This window comes from Ctenopharyngodon idella, chromosome 9 (assembly GCF_019924925.1).
Source record: "Ctenopharyngodon idella isolate HZGC_01 chromosome 9, HZGC01, whole genome shotgun sequence".
Lineage (NCBI taxonomy): Eukaryota > Metazoa > Chordata > Actinopteri > Cypriniformes > Xenocyprididae > Ctenopharyngodon > Ctenopharyngodon idella.
The window spans coordinates 8843996-8863969 of record NC_067228.1 but is presented as its reverse complement, the minus strand read 5'-3'; the positions used below and the strand labels follow the sequence as shown (position 1 = coordinate 8863969).

General features: G+C 34.2%; 2 protein-coding genes across 2 annotated transcripts in view; one reads left to right on the top strand and one right to left on the bottom strand.

Annotated features, from left to right (window-relative positions):
• Positions 1–2876: 2876 nt before the first annotated feature.
• pofut2 (protein O-fucosyltransferase 2) lies at positions 2877–11844 on the bottom strand. Its single transcript, XM_051906896.1, has 9 exons — positions 11591–11844; positions 10147–10397; positions 9705–9849; positions 7657–7767; positions 7504–7570; positions 7245–7370; positions 6161–6341; positions 5015–5138; positions 2877–4075 (listed from the first exon to the last, which is right to left on the bottom strand). Exons 1-9 carry the CDS (start codon positions 11764–11766, stop codon positions 3922–3924), a joined length of 1335 nt encoding a protein of 444 aa, XP_051762856.1. The 5' UTR covers positions 11767–11844; the 3' UTR covers positions 2877–3921.
• A 585-nt stretch (positions 11845–12429) lies between these two features.
• Positions 12430–19974, top strand: part of hibch (3-hydroxyisobutyryl-CoA hydrolase) — a 34879-nt gene continuing 27334 nt past the window's right edge. The window contains exons 1-6 of the mRNA XM_051905590.1: positions 12430–12713; positions 13427–13469; positions 13889–14020; positions 14137–14221; positions 14340–14420; positions 14503–14555. Coding sequence (XP_051761550.1) covers positions 12682–12713; positions 13427–13469; positions 13889–14020; positions 14137–14221; positions 14340–14420; positions 14503–14555 — 426 coding nt within the window. The 5' untranslated portion in view covers positions 12430–12681. The remainder of the gene's footprint in view (positions 12714–13426; positions 13470–13888; positions 14021–14136; positions 14222–14339; positions 14421–14502; positions 14556–19974) is intronic.

The following is a 19974-nucleotide window of genomic DNA, read 5'->3' as shown; positions in this document are numbered from 1 at the left end:
GCATGACAACGATCACTTGTGTTTCGTGTTTATTCTCACACCTTCAGTTCCACTGATGCTCAAAAATCTGTATTTTTATAACAGTAAAAACTCTTTTCATGAAGTTGCGATGTTGTATTGTGTCATGTTTATCAAAATAAAACTGAAAAAAAAAAAATGTAGACCCCACTACATTGGTATTTAAATAATATGCTAATGCTGAACTTTAAAAACAGACGCTGTAAGCAGTACATAAAGTATTGAATGAAAATGTCTCTGAAACATCAGTGTATTCATCAAATATTGCATTTATTTCACTCCAGCTGTGATAAAGTATGCAAACGCAGCGCGAGCATCACTACGAGAAGCAGAAAGTGTCCAACCTCACGTCTCCGTTTTCAGCTCCTCCCCGCCTGCACGCGGGTACTCTCGCCGATAGGTTGCATCTAGCCGCGTCCGATGTCGAACACACCTTTTGCCAGGTGGTGTCGTTACTTTTTAAATCATGTGACATGTTGGTTTAACTACATTGCTGTGGCCAGTTATAGTAATGCTGGCTAATCAGCTTTTAGCATCAACGCTTTTTCAGTAAATAGTGCTATTTAAGCAATATTTAAGAACTAGCCTAACCATTAAAGGGATAGTTCACCCAAAAATGAAAATTTTGTCATCATTTACTCACTCTCAAGTTGTTCCAAACCTGTATACATTCTGCTGTACACAAAGGAAGATATTAGGAAGAATGTTTGATTGGTTGATTACTGACATTCTTCCAAATATCTTCCTTTGTGTTCAGCAGAACAAAGAAATTTATACAGGTTTGGAACAACTTGAAGGTGAGTAAATAATGACAGAATTTTCATTTTTGGGTGAACTATCCCTTTAAGACACCACGAATGAATCACAATCCGAATTGGTTCTTTTCAGTGAATCAGTCAAACGGGTTTACAAATCAGTCTGAATCAGGTCTGAATCGGTTCTCGATTCAGTTCGAAAACGCTTGGAACCATTTCTCTCTCTCTCTCTCTACAACAGTAACAGGATATGTAGGAGCAGAGAACAAAAACATAATTGGATCAAGGGGAAAAGTAGACCTACCTACAGTGAATTGAAAGAAGATATGAGTATTATTTCTATCGTTTGCCAGTGATAGGAAGCTCTTTTTAAGGTTCAACACCTGTACAGCACCATGTATACTGCAGGTCAAGACATTTTCCAAACAAAAGAGAAGTCAACACACTAACAATTCACTAAAGCAAATAAAGAACTATCATGTTTTGGATAGTTTTTGAAGTAGGTCTACTCTTCCATAAATAACTTACATGAATAGGCCTTTGGTAAGCCTATATCAAATATAATGATATAAATATGTTTCCATTATTGCCATGGTAGGCTATGTTTTTGAATGGTACATTGGTGAAACTTATGTAGTCTAATACATGCTTTATAATAAACATATATCAGATTATCAAATTACAGCAGACTATATTTTATAATTATTATTTATTTAAAATTGAAGTTGCTTAAATTAACTGTAACTGAACATAAATGAACTTGAAGTAATTTAGTCCCATGTAAGCTTATAGTTTAACTAACTACTTCCTCAAATTGGTCGATTTCAGCTTAATTTAAATAGGCTACTTATTAATATTTCTGTAGAGTGGTTGGTAGCCTCTTTTGTTCTTTCCTTTGTTACTGTTGTGCCGAGTCAGAAATCAATGATGTATTTTGTCAAAAATGTCACCAAAATGAATACAAATGCATACAAAATTCAAGATATGCTTGCAAAAAAGTACTTGTATGAGATCTTGATTTTTATATTATAGCATGATATAATTAAGCAATATCACAAGAACAAAAGAGCTGTTTAATCAAACATGAGCATGACTACAACACTACTAATAGTACCTAGTCTGAGACGATATACCTAGCTAAAAATGTGACAATAAGAGTTGGTCTTAATTACACAAATCTGTCATCTCTCTTGTGCTGTTCACACGGCTATTGTTATTGAGGAAATTAATATTCATGTCAAGCTGGTAAGGTTTCATAAGAAGAGTGAAACCTAAAATTCCAAAATTATTTTTGCAGTTCGGGGTCAAAAAATATTAACTGCAGTATTTGCTTGTCAAAGCAGTTATATTTTTGCATGTTTGTGCTTTTTTTGTAGCCTACAAAAAAAAAAAAAAAAAAAAAAAACCTATCCTGAGAAAAATTCACTGAAGAAAGTGATCTTTACACAAGTTTGACGTTTTTTCCTCCCAGCCTACTCATGATTACATGAATGGAATGAAGGAAATAAAGGACTGGTCGGGAAAGGGAAAAAAAAAAAAAAATTCCAGTCAACCAATCAAACTGTCTTGATCTATCTGATTTTCTTTGAAATGGAGATCACATTTAGTTGTTTTTATGAAGTCATAATAGTTTTACAGATTATAAAGTTCATAAAGTTCCTTCTTTTTGTCTTTAGGTTAAATTCTAAGCACATATTATATTGAAATATAGTATATCACCTAGCATATGTTGTTCAGTTCTAAAGCTGATTGTGATAATAAACAGCTAAGATTAGGATCCACATAGCGTGCTATTGTTAAAATAAGAGACTTTGCTTAGAAAGTTCCAGAAGCATCAACAGAACAAAAGACTGAAAAACACTTCATGCTGCTCCTTTTCTGTGAGAATAAGTCACAAAGCATTGTCTCCACCCACAAGTTGAGGTAAAATGATCAGTAGAGCTTTGAGCAGGACAGATTGGCATCACATGAAACCAGATTCAACCCCCACGAGAGAGATTGCAAAAAAACTGTCATGTAAAAACGAACAAAACCTACAGAAAGTTTACTAATGTATCTGGCAGATTTACAATGGATTACTAGACATATGCTATGAGACCAAGGCACTAATTATAGTTTTAATCCTTATAAAAAAAAAACTAAAAAAAAAACGATTTTCACAGAAATGAAGCGAAAAACACTTGATCACACTTGTATCAACTGATGTGATTATTACAATTTCATATTAAAATAAAATAAAAAACAACTTCAACAAAACATTTATAGAAAGAGCACATATACAGTACATTTCTGAATGGTAATGGTAAACATTTACATTTCCAAACAACAAAAGAAATACACAAATCAAAACATACCAATGAAAATGTGATTGTCACCAAGTGATGAAAGCAAAACTAATGTTGCTATATCAGATGCTTATCTTTAATCGTTTTGATTTTGGCATTAATGTCACTTATAAATGAATACCTCCAGGCATCCTTCTTTATGAAAGTAAAAAGCACACTGTGGTATTCAAATGAGCAAATTAATTACAACATGAGAAAATTTCACTACTGTAGTGTAAAAATGCTGTATGGTCAAAGTCTATGAAAGCTAATTATATATATATATATATATATATATATGAAGAAAAAATATATATTTCAAATAGCAGGCAGGCACAATACTGATAGAAATATCAAATAAACACTAATACTGTATGTTTATACATCATTTGCCAAAAAGGCATAATATGTGGTGAGACAAAAAACAAATTGGCAAGTACCACATAAATAGACTTAAAATACTGGAGCAGTGGTGAAAAATCATGTTGGCCATTTTCAAACAGGTTTGATCACAGTGCTTAAACACAGTTCATCTTGAGTATCAACAATACGAATGAAAGAACTGTGAGAACAGAGCAGCAGTATTCACAAATTCCATATCTGACACGATATCTAAGATGAAAGCCATTTGATAATTCCTCTTATGGCTCCCCTTATCTAACCCTTCTTTTTACGCAATCGGAATTCATTGGCTCTGCCTTTAAAAATGTGTATTTTCAACATTGTCAGCAAAAACATTAAAAAATATAGAGAATCATCTTAAATCTGAGAAATCAATTGCAGTCTGTGTGACCAGCATCATGTTTTCTGTTGTTTCTGTGTTATTAGTAGACAATTTTCCAGTGTGTTGGCTGTTCACATTCGTTCTCATCGTCACCACAGAATCGGTTATAAGTGGTTTTAGGATCGAAACCTAGGATTTCTCTTTCCTCGTGTATTCTGAAAGAGAAGGTTGAAACTGATGTCCCAATGAAATACCTGATGAAAAAGACAACAGATGTGAGTGGGTGATGCACTGTTGTTTTACAAAAGATATGCTGATAGGTTGGATCAAAGGTTGTCATATAGAACAATGAGCATTTTTTTCCAGTAATGCAAGTGCATGAGTTGATTGAAAGGATTGTGGTGCAAGCCATTACGTCATGTGTCATGCTTTTCGTTTTTAATGGAAATAATCTTTCAGAGTCACACCCAATTCAATGAAACAGCAAGAATCATATTTATAATGATCCTTCCTACTAATTAAACTTTGAAAAATGAATCTTTTATTTAAAAGTTGTGATTATATACTCATTTGTTTAAAACAATCAACTTAATCCTCTAGGGACAGATTTAAAATGAAGCTAGACAAAGAAAAATTATAGTCAAAGAAAAGCATAAAGGAAAAAAGAACTAAAGCCTAAAAGAAATAATCTTAACTACAGTACCCTCCACAAATCTTGGCACCCTCAGTAAATATGAGCAAAAAATTGTGCTAAAAAAAAAAAAAATGTAAATACGAATGGGAATATACTTCAGAGATATTTTACTCATAAGAATTTCTAGGGGTGCCAATAATTGTGGCCAACATGTATTGGAGAAAAACATTTATTTCATAATGTGAGTTTCCCCCCACTTTCAGTTGTTTTCCTTCAATGAAAGATTAGAATTTTGTGAATTTTTTGAATGAAAGATCAAAGGGATAAACAATGCAGATTTATTTTCACAGCCGCCTTTACTCATATTTACTAAGGGTGCCAATATTTGTGGAGGGCACTGTAGCTTGAACAGCAACTAACTCTGACTAAAACCGGAGTAGATGATTATTTCACAGTTGATAAAGCAGGTTTTGTACACCTATGGCATAAAAATGCAATGTCATTCCATAACCTCTTTGTTGCGACAGAAAAAAGCACAGCAGAGGGTGTGGTTCAATACCTTGCATGGGCACAGATCCACTGGTCTATGATGGCCACCCCTCCATCTTTCAGGAGCTCGAGGTCCTCCCAGGTGGGCTCGTATCGAACCATCTCAGGAAGCATCCTTTTCAGTTTAGCAAGGTCTAAAAGAAGAAAAAGCCTGATGTCACATACGTATATATACATACATACATAACACATATATACTGTATGTTTGTCTGTATATACTCTATACAACACTGCTCAAAAGGTCGGTAAGATTTTTAATGTTTTTGAAAGAAGTCTCTTATGCTCACCAAGGCTGCATTTATTTGATCAAAAATTAAGTAAAAATAGTAATATTGTGATATTTTATGACAATTTAGAATAACTTTGCTTAATTTAAAAATATTTTAAACTGTAATTTATTCCTGTGATGACAAAGCTAATTTTCAGCATCATTACTCCAGTCTTCAGTGTCACATGATCCTTTCAAAATTATTCTAATATGCTGATTTGGTGCTCAAGAAACATTTCTTATTATTATCAATGCTGAAAACAGATGTGCTGCTTAATATTTTTTGTGGAAAGTGTGATACTTTTTGTATCATTATTTTATAAATATAAAGTTCAAAAGCATTTATTAAAATTTTATTAAGATGTCTTTACTGTCACTTTTAATGAATTATTGTGTCTTTGCTGAATAAAAGTATTAATTTCTTTAAAAAAAAAAAAAATAAATACTGACCCCAAACATTACATTAGAGTATAGGATGAGAAGTACGGAGCCCCTAAAGGGACATGATGAAGTAAAAATATGAGATGGGAGGAAAAATTATATTTCAATGCTTTTGCGTTCACAAAAGTTTTTGTCCTTTTTGAAGCTTGACAGTCATGCGTGAATATTCTTTAAAATCCTTTATTGTGCTGAACAGAAAAATATATCAGCACAAGGTTTTGGAATGACATGAAGTTGAGTAAACAATAACAAATATATGAATTTTTGAGTGAATATTCCTTAAAACATCACAATATCTTGTATGTGGCTGATTGGCAGGAAGTATGGCGTCTACCTCTATTCAGTGAAAGTTGTGTAAAAAAGAAAACATGTCTGAGTGAATAAATCCTTACTTAAATCCTTCATACATTATTGATGTTTTACTTTTTTTTTTTTTTTGGTCTGTACCTTCTTCGTCTGCATCGGTGGCAACAAAGACTTGCTGAAGCTTGTGCTTCTTCATGAGGCTACGGATCTTCTTCACTGCACCTTTAAGGCTAGGCACATCATCTCTGTGACCCCAGATAAAGTCCTTCCTACGCAAGTGGACTCCCAGGTAAGGGCCTCCCTTAGCACTGCCCAACCTGTTCTGGGTCCAAGAGTTTACAAAAGTTCACGAAACAAATATGATTGCTGTCAGAATGAAATGAGTGTGGGTGTAAAGCACATTGCAAACATTCCAGAAACACACTGTCTTGACATTTGAACTAAACTTGTTGCATAAACACACTCTATCTATCATGCAGACAGCACTGACAGCAGCACTTCTTATATTTCAACAATGAGAAGGGAGCATTAAAGGGTTAGTTCACCCAAAAATGAAAATTCTGTTATTAATTACTCACCCTCATGTCATTTCAAACCCGTAAGACTTTCGTTCATCTTCAGAACACAACTGAGGATATTTTTGATGAAATCTGAGAGCTTTATGTCACTTCATAGACAGCCTACGCAACTGAAACTTTGAATTTATGCTTTTATTCACATATAAACATTGATCAGCGAACATAAACAGAAGCCCAACCAAACCTGCTTGACGAGCGAGAACAAACCTCTTGCGCAAGCTCAATTGTGCTGCGTAACACACAAGAATGATCCTCATTGGTTCTCACACATCAAGCAAACATGCTTGAACTTCCGTTTACCACAACTGCTGTGGAGGTTGATGAATGTTTATATGTAAATAAAAGCCTAAATTCAATCAGTTCATCATGTACAGCAATCAAGTCTCTTTAGATAATTTGGACTAAACCACTCAATTCATATGGATTAGTTTTACGATCTCTTTATGAACTTTTTGAAGCGTCAAATTTTCAGTTGCGTAGACTGTTTATGGAGGGACAGAAATCTCTCTGATTTTATCAAAAATATCTTAATTTGTGTTCCGAAGATGAACAAAAGTCTTATGGGTTTGAAACAACATGAGGATGAGTAATTAATGACAGAATTTTATTTTTGGGTGAAATAACCCTTTAATGAAAGTAAAACGTACTTTGATTCGGGTCCAGTCCTCGTTGTATGGTGTCTGGTCCTGTTTATCTGTGGAGTTGAGATACTTGGCCCTAAACTCGTCTCCTATAATACGCAAGTGTTTGGCAAACACCATACTTCGCCGTGTCTGTAGAGCAGTATAATCAAATGTTTAGTTCTATTTCAAACAATCAGGTGAGAAATATTTCAAAAATCTTAATTACTACTATATTTTAGCTAAATTATCTCTAAAACATGAAAATATTTGTTGATGGACTTACATCCCAGTAGTCCTTCCCAGCATAGTGATCATGAAGGACAGTCTCAGCTCTGTCCAGCATTACTGACCTGTGGTTCAATGACAACAAATGTACAACACCCCCATTTGCACTTAAAAGCTATTTTATTGCAAACCTATTTACAAAGTGACTTACGTGGCTGTTAAGTTGTTTAGAAGGACAGGGGCCAAAATAGAGGCATGCCCCTGAGCAGATAAACAGGTGACATTCAATGCTCTGGTCTCCTCATAACCCCAAAACCAACCTCTGGAGAAAGACAAACAAGATTTAATAAAAGAAATATTATCAAAATGGAAATTCTGGCATTATTTACTTTGTTCCAATCCTATGCATTTCTTTCTTCTGTGGAACAAAAAAAGAAGGTCCAGTGTTGTTTTGTTACTTGTCAGACTTGTTGGAATTGTATGGACAACAAAATAAAAAAAAAATATATATATAATCTAATCATTAAACAGAACAAAGAAAATCATACACTGGCACAGCATGAGGGTGAGTAAATGATGACAAACTATCCCTTTTTTTTCCAGTTTGTTCCTCACACAAACCCATTGTATGGCTTCAGAAGACGGAGTATAGTACACAAGTTGTATGGACATGCTTAACCATGCAAAAGAATTAATAATTTAAAAAAAATGAATACTTTTATTCAGCAAGGATGCATTAAATTAATAATAAAAAAAATGACTGTAAAGACTTTTATAATGTTAAAAAAATCTATTAAGCATTACAACTGTTTTTAACAATTAATAATAATGTTGAAGAAGAAATGTTTTCTGAGCACCAAATCAACATGTTAGATTGAATTCTGAAGGATCATGTGACACTGAAGACTGGAGCAATGATGCTGAAAATTCAGCTTCGTCATCACAGGAATAAATTACACTTTAAAATATATTAAAATACAGAACAGTATATAATATTTCACAATATTACTGTCTTTTGATCAAATAAATGCAGCTTGGGTCACCATACATTAAAAAAATCTTACCGACCTCAAACTTGAATGGTACTATAGCTTAACAGATATGGTGAAATGTAGCTATATGGAAAAGAGCTGCATCAAATTTCTCCTTTTGTGTTCCACAGAAAAAACAGCATATGTGTTTAAAGGATTAGTTCACTTCTGAATGAAAATTTCCTGATAATTTACTCACCCCCATGTCATCCAAGATGTTTATGTCTTTCTTTCTTCAGTCGAAAAGAAAGGTTTTTTTAAGGAAAACATTCCAGGATTTTTCTCCATATAGTGGACTTCAGTGGGGTTCACCAGGGTTGCAGTTTCAGTGCAGCTTCAAAGCGCTCTACGCGATCCCAGATGAAGAATCTAGTGAAACGATCAGTCATTTTCTAAAAAAAAATAAAAATGTGTATACTTTTTAACCACAAATGCTCGTCTTGCACTGCTCTGCGATCCACACGCATGACGTAATCACGTTAAAAAGGTGATGCGTGACATAGGCGGAAGTACCGATCCAGTGTCTACAAAGCGAACGTGCAAAGATTAAGCTAAACGGCCTTTACAAAAAAAAAAAAAGGTAAAACAGCGATATCGGACAATTTTAAAGTTGAAGAAGAAAATTAGATTAAGTTTTTCACCCTACCGCGGTACTTCTGCCTACGTCACGCGCGACCTTTCAACTTAATGCGTCGCAGAGCAGTGCAAGATGAGCATTTGTGGTTAAAAAGTATATACATTTATATTATAAAAAAAAAAAAAAAAGACCGATTGTTTCACTAGATAAGACCCTTATTCCTCGTCTAAGATCATGTAGAGCCCTTTGAAGCTGCACTGAAACTGCAATTTGGACCTTCAACCCGTTGAACCCCACTGAAGTCCACTAAATGGAGAAAAATCCTGGAATGTTTTCCTCAAAAACCTTAATTTCCTTTCGATTGAAGACAGAAAGACGTGAACATCTTGGATGACATGGGGTGAGTAAATTATCAGGAACTTTTAGCTCAGAAGTGAACAAATCCTTTTAATGGGGGTCTAAAAATTGCCTTTTTTTATTAAAAATTAATAAATGTACAGTATATTAAATATAAAATATATGTATAATTTATATTATATATTTTTAACAACTATTCATGTATGGCTTTAAAAGTTGCATAAACATTCCGTTCAGCCTCTGTTATTGTCAAGAGCACCTAAACCGGATGAACCTCTGATTCTAAAGCAGTACCTGTAATAGCCTTGTTTGTCTTTTGAGTACATCAGTCTTTCAATGCACGGTCGTTCATCCACCTTCTCCTCCCATTTCCCATCTGTCCAGCCCTCTGCATAGCTTTGCAGCACAAGGATCTGGTCAATGAAGGGACCTCCAGACTCTGAGATCAATAATAAAGACACAGAATGTGGGAATCATAATTGAGTCTCGGCTTTTATTGTTTATAAATGCAATGTTCCTACATATATTTAAATACAATATGACTAACTAGACAGTCACGCAAGACTGTCCTTGTAGGTGAAGTGTGTATTTTCTGCAACTACTGCCACCATGTGGAATTGCAAAATATTTTTAACATTCCCCCTGTCTGAACAAATGAATGTCAGTTATAATTAAGCTAAATAATCACATGTATTTCCAGTCTCTCTCAAAAAAACAAAAAAACGTAATAGCTCACCAGCAATAAATTCCTCATACTCAATGACTGGTATGTTACCCTGCAGGCTGGTCACACTGAAGAATTCCCCCCAGGGGATGCGAACCTGATGTATATCAGGGCTCTGCCAGTGATACAGACGACCCCATGGAGGCAACACTAGCACCCAGTCGCCCTCTTTTCTCAATGTCTTCAGCAAAGAGGCCATGCGAATGTACACATCCCGGCGCAGATTGAAACCCTCAGGTGGATTCACATCATACAGGAGATATCTGAGCATTACATAAAAACAGGGTCATTCCTACAGTGCAGTACAGTTTCAGGTTCCCATTTTTATGTGTTGGTTAAAATGCTATGTTCACATTATTAAAAGATTATTTTTCTCATAAAGTATTTAATCAATCAATTAATTTTGATTGATTAATTAATCAAACTTTCAATACTTTGGTTTGAGCATTTTTTTGCCTAAATTAAAAACTATTTTTAATCAAATTCAGTGTGAAATATTCCATGTGATTTTTCTTTTTGTCCTCTCTCCATTTTAAATGTTTCAAACAAGACATGTTTTATTGTACAATTGTAATTATTTTTCCAACTTCTGTCTCATTGAAAATCAAATCAATTACCAAACTAAATACATTATAAAATAACAGATTTTTCAGACTGCTATCACAAAGGAGTTAATAAAAATGAATGATTTGAACTCTCAGTAAATTAGTTTGAGCATTTTTGAGCAATTTAATTTTTCATTATATTTGTTGCGAAATATTCTAAGTGATTTTTCAGTGTTGTCCTCTCTCCAATTAAAGTGTTTCAAACAAAACTTGTTTTTATTATTAAATGTTATTTATTTCCCCCTACTTCTATCTCAGAGCAATTTAATTTTTCATTCAATTTGGTGTGAAATATTCCAGGTGATTTTTCATTTTTGTCCTTTCTCTGATCAAAATGTTTAAAATAAAACCTGTTTTTATTGTGAAATTATCTGTAATTATTTGTGTAAAATTCAATTATTTTTCCCTACTTCAGTCTCATTGGAAATCAAATCAATACCAGACTAAATGCGTTTATAAAATGCTTTCGTTTGAGAGAATTTTACTTTTCGGTTTCTCACAATGGGCTAATGTTTCTTTTTATTTAACATGAATCATTGTAATAATGGCCATTTTAATAATATAATGGTAATATATTATAATGGTGATATCCAGTGTAATATTATTCAATATAAAAACATTTCTTGTTGGGTGTTAATAATAAGGTTCTTGATAGTGCTGGAGGTACACAAGACAAAAAGGAGAAGCCTAATGTTTTAAGTCTCTTATAACCTCATAAACATACTCACTTATTTTAAAATGAGTTTAAAGTGTACCACACAACATGAATAAACCAACAAACGTGAATTTAACAGCTGTGGACATTAGCCATGTAAAAGCAGGAAGCATCTTTTCCAGCATATGAATCCTACCGAACATCCCGTGATGCTGCAGCCACCGGAGACAGCATCGACTGCCCGGCACGAAATGCATCTTCATCTGAGGCCGATGTTAATTTATAGGATAAAACAGTGAGGATTAATACTGAAAAATATCGTAAAATACGATGGGAGAGGACAGGCACAGCTGTTCCCCTCTTGTTCGCCATGTCTCTCACAGCCACGCACTTCCGGCGTCAGTACAGTTGCCTAGCAACTCGGGCTAGCGACGGGCGCTTCGTGAAGCTTCGAAACCTTTGTGAATCATTTGATTCGAACCAGTGATTCAGAGCGTTTATCAAACTGCCAAAGTCACGTGATTTTAAAAAACGAGGCTTCGTTAGGTCATAATAACTGTTTCGAAATTTCGCTGCTAGGGGGCAATGATTTCTGTGGAATCCATGAACAACATTTGTAAATATTTATAATGACTCATTTGTATAACAAAAAGGAAATGTTTTAGTTAATAGTATCATATTGGCGCGATTAATTAAGTCCCACAATTAAAAAACACACATATTATACAGACACTTCATATTTAATGGTATTAGATGATTTGTTAATTGCATTTAATAGATAGACTGTCATTAAAACATTTGCAATGGTTTGTAAAAGGTTTTTATATTCAAGTTTTCCACCGTTGCGACCAGTAGACGGCAACAGCGGGTGGCGTTTTGAGAGCTTCGAAACAGTGAATCATTTTGCGAAGCAATTGGTTCAATTGATTCGAAGTTTCGAAAAGCTTCGTTTCTCCCAGCTCTGGCACCTGTACAGAACTGGTTTATATCGGTGTTTACTCCTTTTCGTTGTTATCAAAACCAGCCGTTTAAATGAATTATAATCTTATAGATAAGATAGACAATTAACTGACAACTTCTAAGAAAAAAGGAACATAAGGTGTGCTGTTGATCAACACGGATGAAACTGTAGTGGGCAGTGTCGGACCTTTGACACGTCGCGAGATTTCTTCGATGGTGTCGCGCCACCATGACATCATGAAGGAGGGCCAATGAGCAGTGGCGACAGGGTGAAAGCTCTCTGTATACAGTGATCCAGAACATCAGCTGAACTCAAGAGTTATAGCCATGTCATTAATAATCTTAACATCAGCACACAGGTGAGTGTTTCTGAAGTGTCACATGTTTTATGCTTTCAGGGATTTTTCCCCCGTATTGACTCCAGAGGTGAAATATTGCATGCAATTTGATATGTAGGACATCTGCAGCCAGTGCAGTACTATAGGTCTCTTTTCCAAAAACAATGAATGAGAAAAAGTTTGGACGTTGTCTAATAATGTGTGGAAAGTAACATTTAAATGAGTGCATAGATATTTATTGCAAACATTTTAAAAGGTTTTTGAAACGTATAGAAACAAAGTAAACTTTTCCTAATGCATCTGCACTTGTATGTCTTTGGGGACAGTCCATTTATTTAATAATAATATATATTACAAATGACTAGTTAGTAATACTATATATTAGTTATAATTGTGAATTTTTGGGTATAATATGTCACAGTTTACTTTATTTTGCTATCCTCACTCACATAAATGAACTATAGTGTCCTGCACCCACTAGTAAAAATATATCAAAAATTATAACTAGTGTCTGAATAGTTTTTGTTTTTTTTGAGTGTGTGTGTGTGTTGTTGTTACATTATCTTGTCAATAATGAAAAAGACCTACACATAAATAAACATAACTGAGGTTTCAGTTTCAAAATGTTCTGTTGCCTTTATTTTTAAGAGAATCATTTTAATAACAATACCCAACAATATGTATAACAATTAGATGTTGCAAAATAACACAAATATTGATTTTATCCCATACAGACTACGATCAATCTTTAGATTGCAGAGAATACAAGGACACATGGTAAGTTTGATCTCTAAGGAGGGATGATGAATAATCATATTAAAAATTCATATATATTTGTGTTATTCAGCTAGTCAAGAGTATGGACACTTAATGAAATGTATGCTCCTTTTTACTGATTTTTATGACCACAAAAACCTTTTAATCTTATGTTTTATGCTTAAATGTCTGAAATTAGTTTGGCTGACAAATATAAATTGTGCTTTTTTTAAAAAAAAAATGAAATGAATGAGCTGGACTTGGGAGAAAAAAACAGGCAACAAGTGTCCTGCATACACGTAAAATGATTCAGTTATAATAAATAAAAAGTCTATGTTTGCAAACATTGACTGGTAATGTACATGTTTTAGTGTAATAACATTTTCCTCTGGGTATTTCTTCCGTGAAATATTGTTTTATTACTGTATGTCTCATTTCAGATGTCCAGTCAAGCTGGGTCTGAAGTTCTGTTTGAGAAAGTAGGGAATGCTGGTGTCATCACACTAAACAGACCCAAAGCTCTCAATGCTCTGAATCTCACCATGATCAGACACATCTACCCTCAGCTCAAGGTTAGGGGAGACCTTCCTCACTTCATCACTAACAACTCTGTATGATTGTCACCAAATCTAACTCTATATGATCATGTCTGATCATTGACCTGTTTTCGTCATTGTGTTTTTTGTAGAAATGGGACAAAGACTCAGAAACAGATATTGTGATCATTAAAGGAGCAGGAGAGAAAGCTTTCTGTGCTGGTGGGGATATCAGAGGTAATTATGTAAGACAAGCATTTTGTTTTTTTCATTCACTCTTTTATGAATCCGTGCATAGATAATGCAGTAAAACAGATCTGCCGTTCACACTAAAATGCTAAAATTATTTTCCCAGCTGTCGCAGAGGCTGCAAAAGCAGACAATTCCTTTGCTCAAGCCTTTTTCCGTGAGGAATACATTCTGAACAACACTATTGGTATGTTTTCACACTTTTGTTGCCAGTTTTTTTGGTTTGATGAACAGATTTATCTATTTATTATTTATTTAAATTTTTTTAGGTACATATCAGAAACCTTATGTGGCCTTAATTGATGGAATTACAATGGGAGGAGTAAGTATTTATCTAAAGTTGTCATCTTGCTGCACAAGTACACCAGCAGATGGTGCTGTCTGTTCTGATTTAGCAGAATATGGCATTGAAGGAACTAAGTCCAGAGGCAATGTGGGCCAACTTGTCTTTGTGTTTACAAAATAAAAAAAAGTAATGGAGGACAAAGTGTCCTGCTTTATATAAAGCAAAACATATAGCTTTACCATTCACAGTGTCACTATGAATTTGTTCAAAACAGCAGGATTCACATTGCCATTGGTTCCTTGCATAATGCACAGTCTAGTGTTGAATTCAGAACCGCATACTACTGTAGCATACTACTCCTACTATTTCTGCCATAGAAAAACATGGTAAGAGTACAATTAGTATGCATTTCTGAATTCAGCATAAGTGTTCTCAGATGTATAAAAATACTAATTATAATCACAAACATATGAGCTATTATTATATGTATTTTTAGTGCAATTTTCAATATCTTGCAGTCATGTTTGACTATATGAGCTGCAGTGCTGCTGTGACGCACTATGAGTCATAAATCCCTCTTTTAATCCTCTTAATTTCTATCCTGCACTGTGTATTTTATCCAGTAGGTGTCAGCAATGAGTTGCTCTTGCAAACAAATCTTAGGGCTTCTTGTGAATCAGTTCTCAAGTGTCTTTCCCATTGGTAGCTTGGCTATTGATTAGTTTTGGATTGAGTAACACTTTATATCATTGTGTCCATGTTGCACATATCACATGTAGGGTAAATGTCATTAATTTAATCAGTTAGTAATTAGCAATGGATCACAAATTATTCTGGATCAATCCACAAAAATTCATACTCAAAATTTTAAATTAATTTCTAAAAAAAAAAAAAAAAAAATCTAAAGGTGCATAAAATTTCCTTTAATGAATAATCTGCTGAATATGGTGCATAGTTAGATGTTTAGGAAAGTTCACATACTTGTTTCTCTCATACAGTAGTCACGTGGTACAAGTATGAGCTCGCAGAAAGCTCCCCACTTAAAAATTGTAATTAAAAGTTATACGTGGACATGAATGCTTTTTACAAGTTGGAATGTCTGTTGATCCCGCCCACTGGCAATTTACATTTACCTAATAGAATTTCGACAACCAAGTTGCCAGTTGGCAGAAAACACAGTATATTGTAGTCATGGAAGACAGCAAACAAACTGGGTCAGAGATCGCAGATTCTACCCAACCTGAAAAGCCTCGGCATCCATCTAAAAATATTGACGACCAGAGGCATACTGAATCGCGGATAAATAAACTTACAATATAAGGCTTGTCGCCATCCATTGTCAATTGCGCTCGTTCCTGTTGTGTGTCCTCAATCCGGCAACCTGTCAGTCTGAGGAGGAGGAGGCGGGGGAAACGACTCTCTTCAACATTTTGAATTTGGACTGCACTACCCATTTCAATATTACACACTGCACCTTTAACCCTCTGGTGCTGGCGTTTTTTTCAGTGAAATGAATATACTATATTTTAGTTTGATACTGTTTTTTATTCAACATTTTTAGGGGATTTTATGGTATTAAAGTATATTTATGCAGTAGCTGTAATCCATTTATTCACTTTTTGAGCATGACCTGAAAATGAAATTTCCAACTTAAACTGTCATAAATCTTGAATGCTTTGGAGCACAGACTTAAGTTTGGTCTCTTTTTAAAGACGACACTTGGCAGATAATTACTGAAGTGGAAAAAAAATAGCCTAGAATTTTACGTTTATTGTTATGAAAAATGCACAAAAATACTATTCAATTTTTATATGAAATATATATTTTCCAAAGTATAATATATATATATATATATATATATATATATATATATATATATTTACTCTAAAACTGTGAGAAAATTAAAGTTATAAATCTAAACAAGTTGTGTTCCAAATGTGAAGTTGATATCTCAAAAAATGAGCTTTCAGTAAGAATTTGTTTGGGTGCAGTACCAAAATTTTCCACTAGATGAAATTAATTTCCCATTCATTTCCAATGCGGTCAATTTTGACCATGAGAAGTACAAGTGTGACTTTTTTTCAGGACCATTTAAATTTTTCAAATTATGTCCATGATTTTTTTTTTTTTTTTTTTTTTTTTTTTTTCTTCACATAGCAAGTGCCAAAACCTTTTTGACCAAGTTTCGTACCATTCCAATAAAGTTAAAAATTTGTAAGAAACAAAAACTTGAATTTTTTCAGTCAAAAATGTCCGAAGAGCATAATATTCAGTAGATGTTGTATCGTAGAACTTTCACTACAACATGAATGAATTCATCTGTACTAACGTTTTAGTGCTTAACTGTAAACATATTTTACATTTTTTTTTTTTTTTACCATCATAATGGAGCATTTGAAATATTACTGTCTTCATAGTTTCATGGGGTTCTGGCAGTAGGAAAGCAATGTCACCTCCTGGTGTTTGATTGATCAGGGATTCCGTCAAGGTCGAGGTGCGGTGGGTTGACCTCAGTGCCGTACATTTTTTGGTTGTTTGATGCAGAGCTGTTGCGTGATGTGTGTCAGCTGAGGACTCTTATCTGAAGAACTGTTATTAAAGAATAGAATGACCAAGCAAGTTCGCTGAGCCCATGCTGACCTTGGATGTCTCTGAGGTTTAGAAATAGATTTTTCCATTTACTCAGATATCTGAGAAAAAGGAATGGGCAGTAGCTGCAAAATCACAGATAATGACATTATAGCGCTTGCAGGGCAGCCCTGTATTGATATTCCACAACCATTCTAGTTTTTTTTTTCTTCCTCGCCATCATTAAAGGGATAATTCACTCAGAAATGAAAAATAACTTTACTATGACTATAAATGACTACTATATATTTTTCTGTGGAACACAAATTTTAAATTTTTTAGCAGCAAAAGACTTTTATGTCTTTGTTTTCCTATGGAGCATAACAGACAGCTATAGCTTTTTATAATTTTGTTATTTTTGGATGATCCGTTTCTTTTATTTGCAGACTTCATTGTGTTCAATATTTGTAGCTTTTTAATAAATTTACTTTTTAATAAATTTAATATAAAATATTTACAATCTCCTGTTGACTTGGGTGGATAGAATGGTTTAACCACTAGCAAAAATGTAAACATAAAACTTTGTGATTGGTTCTCGGTTTTATTTTATTTTTTTCATACTAAGTTGTGTTTGTTGTTCTTGCATCTACACTACTGTTCAAAGGTTTGGGGTCTGCAAGATATTTGTTTGTTTTGAAAGAAACTGATACTTCCATTCAGCAAGGACATTACATTTATCAAAAGTGACAGTAAAGACATTTATATTAAAAAATATATATGTATATCATGGTTTTCACAAAAATATTAATCCGCACAACTGTTTTCAAACTTGATAAGATCAGCATAATAGAATAATTTCTGAAGGATCATGTGACACTGAAGACTAGAGTAATGGATGCTGAAAATTCAGCTTTGCCATCACAAGGATAAATTGCATTTTAAAATATATATAAAAATAGAAGAAAAAAAACCCAGCTACTTTAATTGATATAATCACAATAATACTGTATTTTTACTGTATTTTTGAACAAACATTCATTGAAAAAAATTCTTTCAAAACCATTTTAAAAATCTTACTGACTTCAAACTTTTGAATGGTGGTTTACATCCACCTAAACTTACCCAAACCTTTGGCACTGTCATTTCCTGGAATTTCAAATCTAGTTTTTAGTAGTTAATAAAGGTGCAATATGTGAAATTTTCTAGAGGCCTATTCAAAACAAAGGCGTAGCTTGATGATGCCAAGTTTGAGTGCGGAATCTTGGGACGTGTTCTTCACCTCAACGGCCGGTGGAAAAGAATTGGGATAGGACTCGGGAAGAAATCATTTTCATGGAGGTGATTATTAACGTTACTGTAGTATGATGTAGAGCAGGACCGAGTGTTGTGGGAGCTGAACGAGGCCGCTGGAGCGATTGCGCAACACACGCTGTGAGCAGCGGAACTTTTATTATGCCACAGATGCTGGCGCTTCCGCTTTTCCGGTCATGAGTATGAGGTAACACAGCTCTGTTTATCATATTAGATACATTTGAGTGTGTTGAAAATGATGTTATAACGTTACTCTGTGCGTTCGCTCGGTGGCTGCTGTGGGACACTTGTTACACACTGCAGTAAGCTAGATAGATATTAGAATATCATATTAAATGCTGGATGGCTTGTGTTGATAAATGGCATGCAATTAATTTTAAAACGTATTGTATGATGGAGAAAATTCTGTATTAGTGTTATTAAAAATAAAGCTACATCTGATCATGCTATGTTAGCTACTTCACAAAATAGTGTTTTCTCTGAGGCATGGTAAAAGCATGGTACTCGCAAAAAAATCAAGAAAATTAGATTTAAACAATAAGACTAAACGTGTTGAGCTATATAACAACAATTAATTTTCTGTCTATAAATGTAACCAAACAGTTGTTCCCTTGTTCTTTTAAAACATGTAATATATTAAAGCGTCTTTGGTGTTTCCATGGTTTCTACAAAATAAAACCGTAAACCGAGGGTAACGCAGGTATGACGCAATTGACAGGTGACTCCTCACAGCCTTGTTTAAAATTGCAATTTTCTCATGATTTACAAATAGTTGGAAACATTTGGGATATTGTAAGTACTCAAGTGAACAAAATATATAACACTGGCCTAGTGGTTTTTGGATATTTTACTGCAAGATTCTTACATATCGCACCTTTAAGTGTCTGTACACGATTTCCTCTCATACTTCGTCAGAAGCAGCCTTCCAGAATCCCTATTTAGAGTTGTACGGAAGACGACATATCATCCCATCAATATAAGTGGTAGTAGATTATCCAATGAATCATCATGAACATCAAAATGATGTTCTTCAGTGGTCCAGCTGAATGGAACACATTTAGTAATGGAACAAATAAGCAATCACTCTTGATGGGCGTAACATAGCTCACACCTGCAGTGTCTCAGTGTGATCTATGAGCATCTCTTTGATCCCACACACTGTCAGAGGGTGGTTGCGCCGCACCTTTAATACCTTCCTGACCATCGCTCCTTATCATTTATTCCTTGTATTTTTCTTCTACGTATTTCCAGCGTTTGTAAGAATGTTTTCATTTTGCTTTGATCATACAGTCAGCAGTTGTGGATCACTATAATGATGGTGTTAGACTTTTGGACCCCAGAGAATTCACATTCTGATTAACTTATGTCATTTACTTAGCTTGAGTTTGTGTCTAGGTTTAAAGCACTGCTTGTATTTGGGACAGAGTTACAGTCACAGCATGCAAACTTATTTTGGACCTGGCAACAAATATGGGCAGCAGGATGTGATGCCACACTTTTGGGCATCTGTTATGAATAAATTATACATTATAAGTGACTAATAATAATAAATTCAGTTTTACTGATGTTGGAAGAG

Coding starts and splice junctions, on each gene's coding strand:
- pofut2 (XM_051906896.1), bottom strand. CDS start 11,766: ATGGCGAACAAGAGGGGAACAGCTGTGCCTGTCCTCTCCCATCGTATT. Junction 7,768..9,704: donor GACAAACAAGGCTATTACAG/GTACTGCTTTAG, acceptor GTCTTTCTCCAG/AGGTTGGTTTTGGGGTTATG. Junction 6,342..7,244: donor AGGACTGGACCCGAATCAAA/GTACGTTTTACT, acceptor TCTTGGACCCAG/AACAGGTTGGGCAGTGCTAA.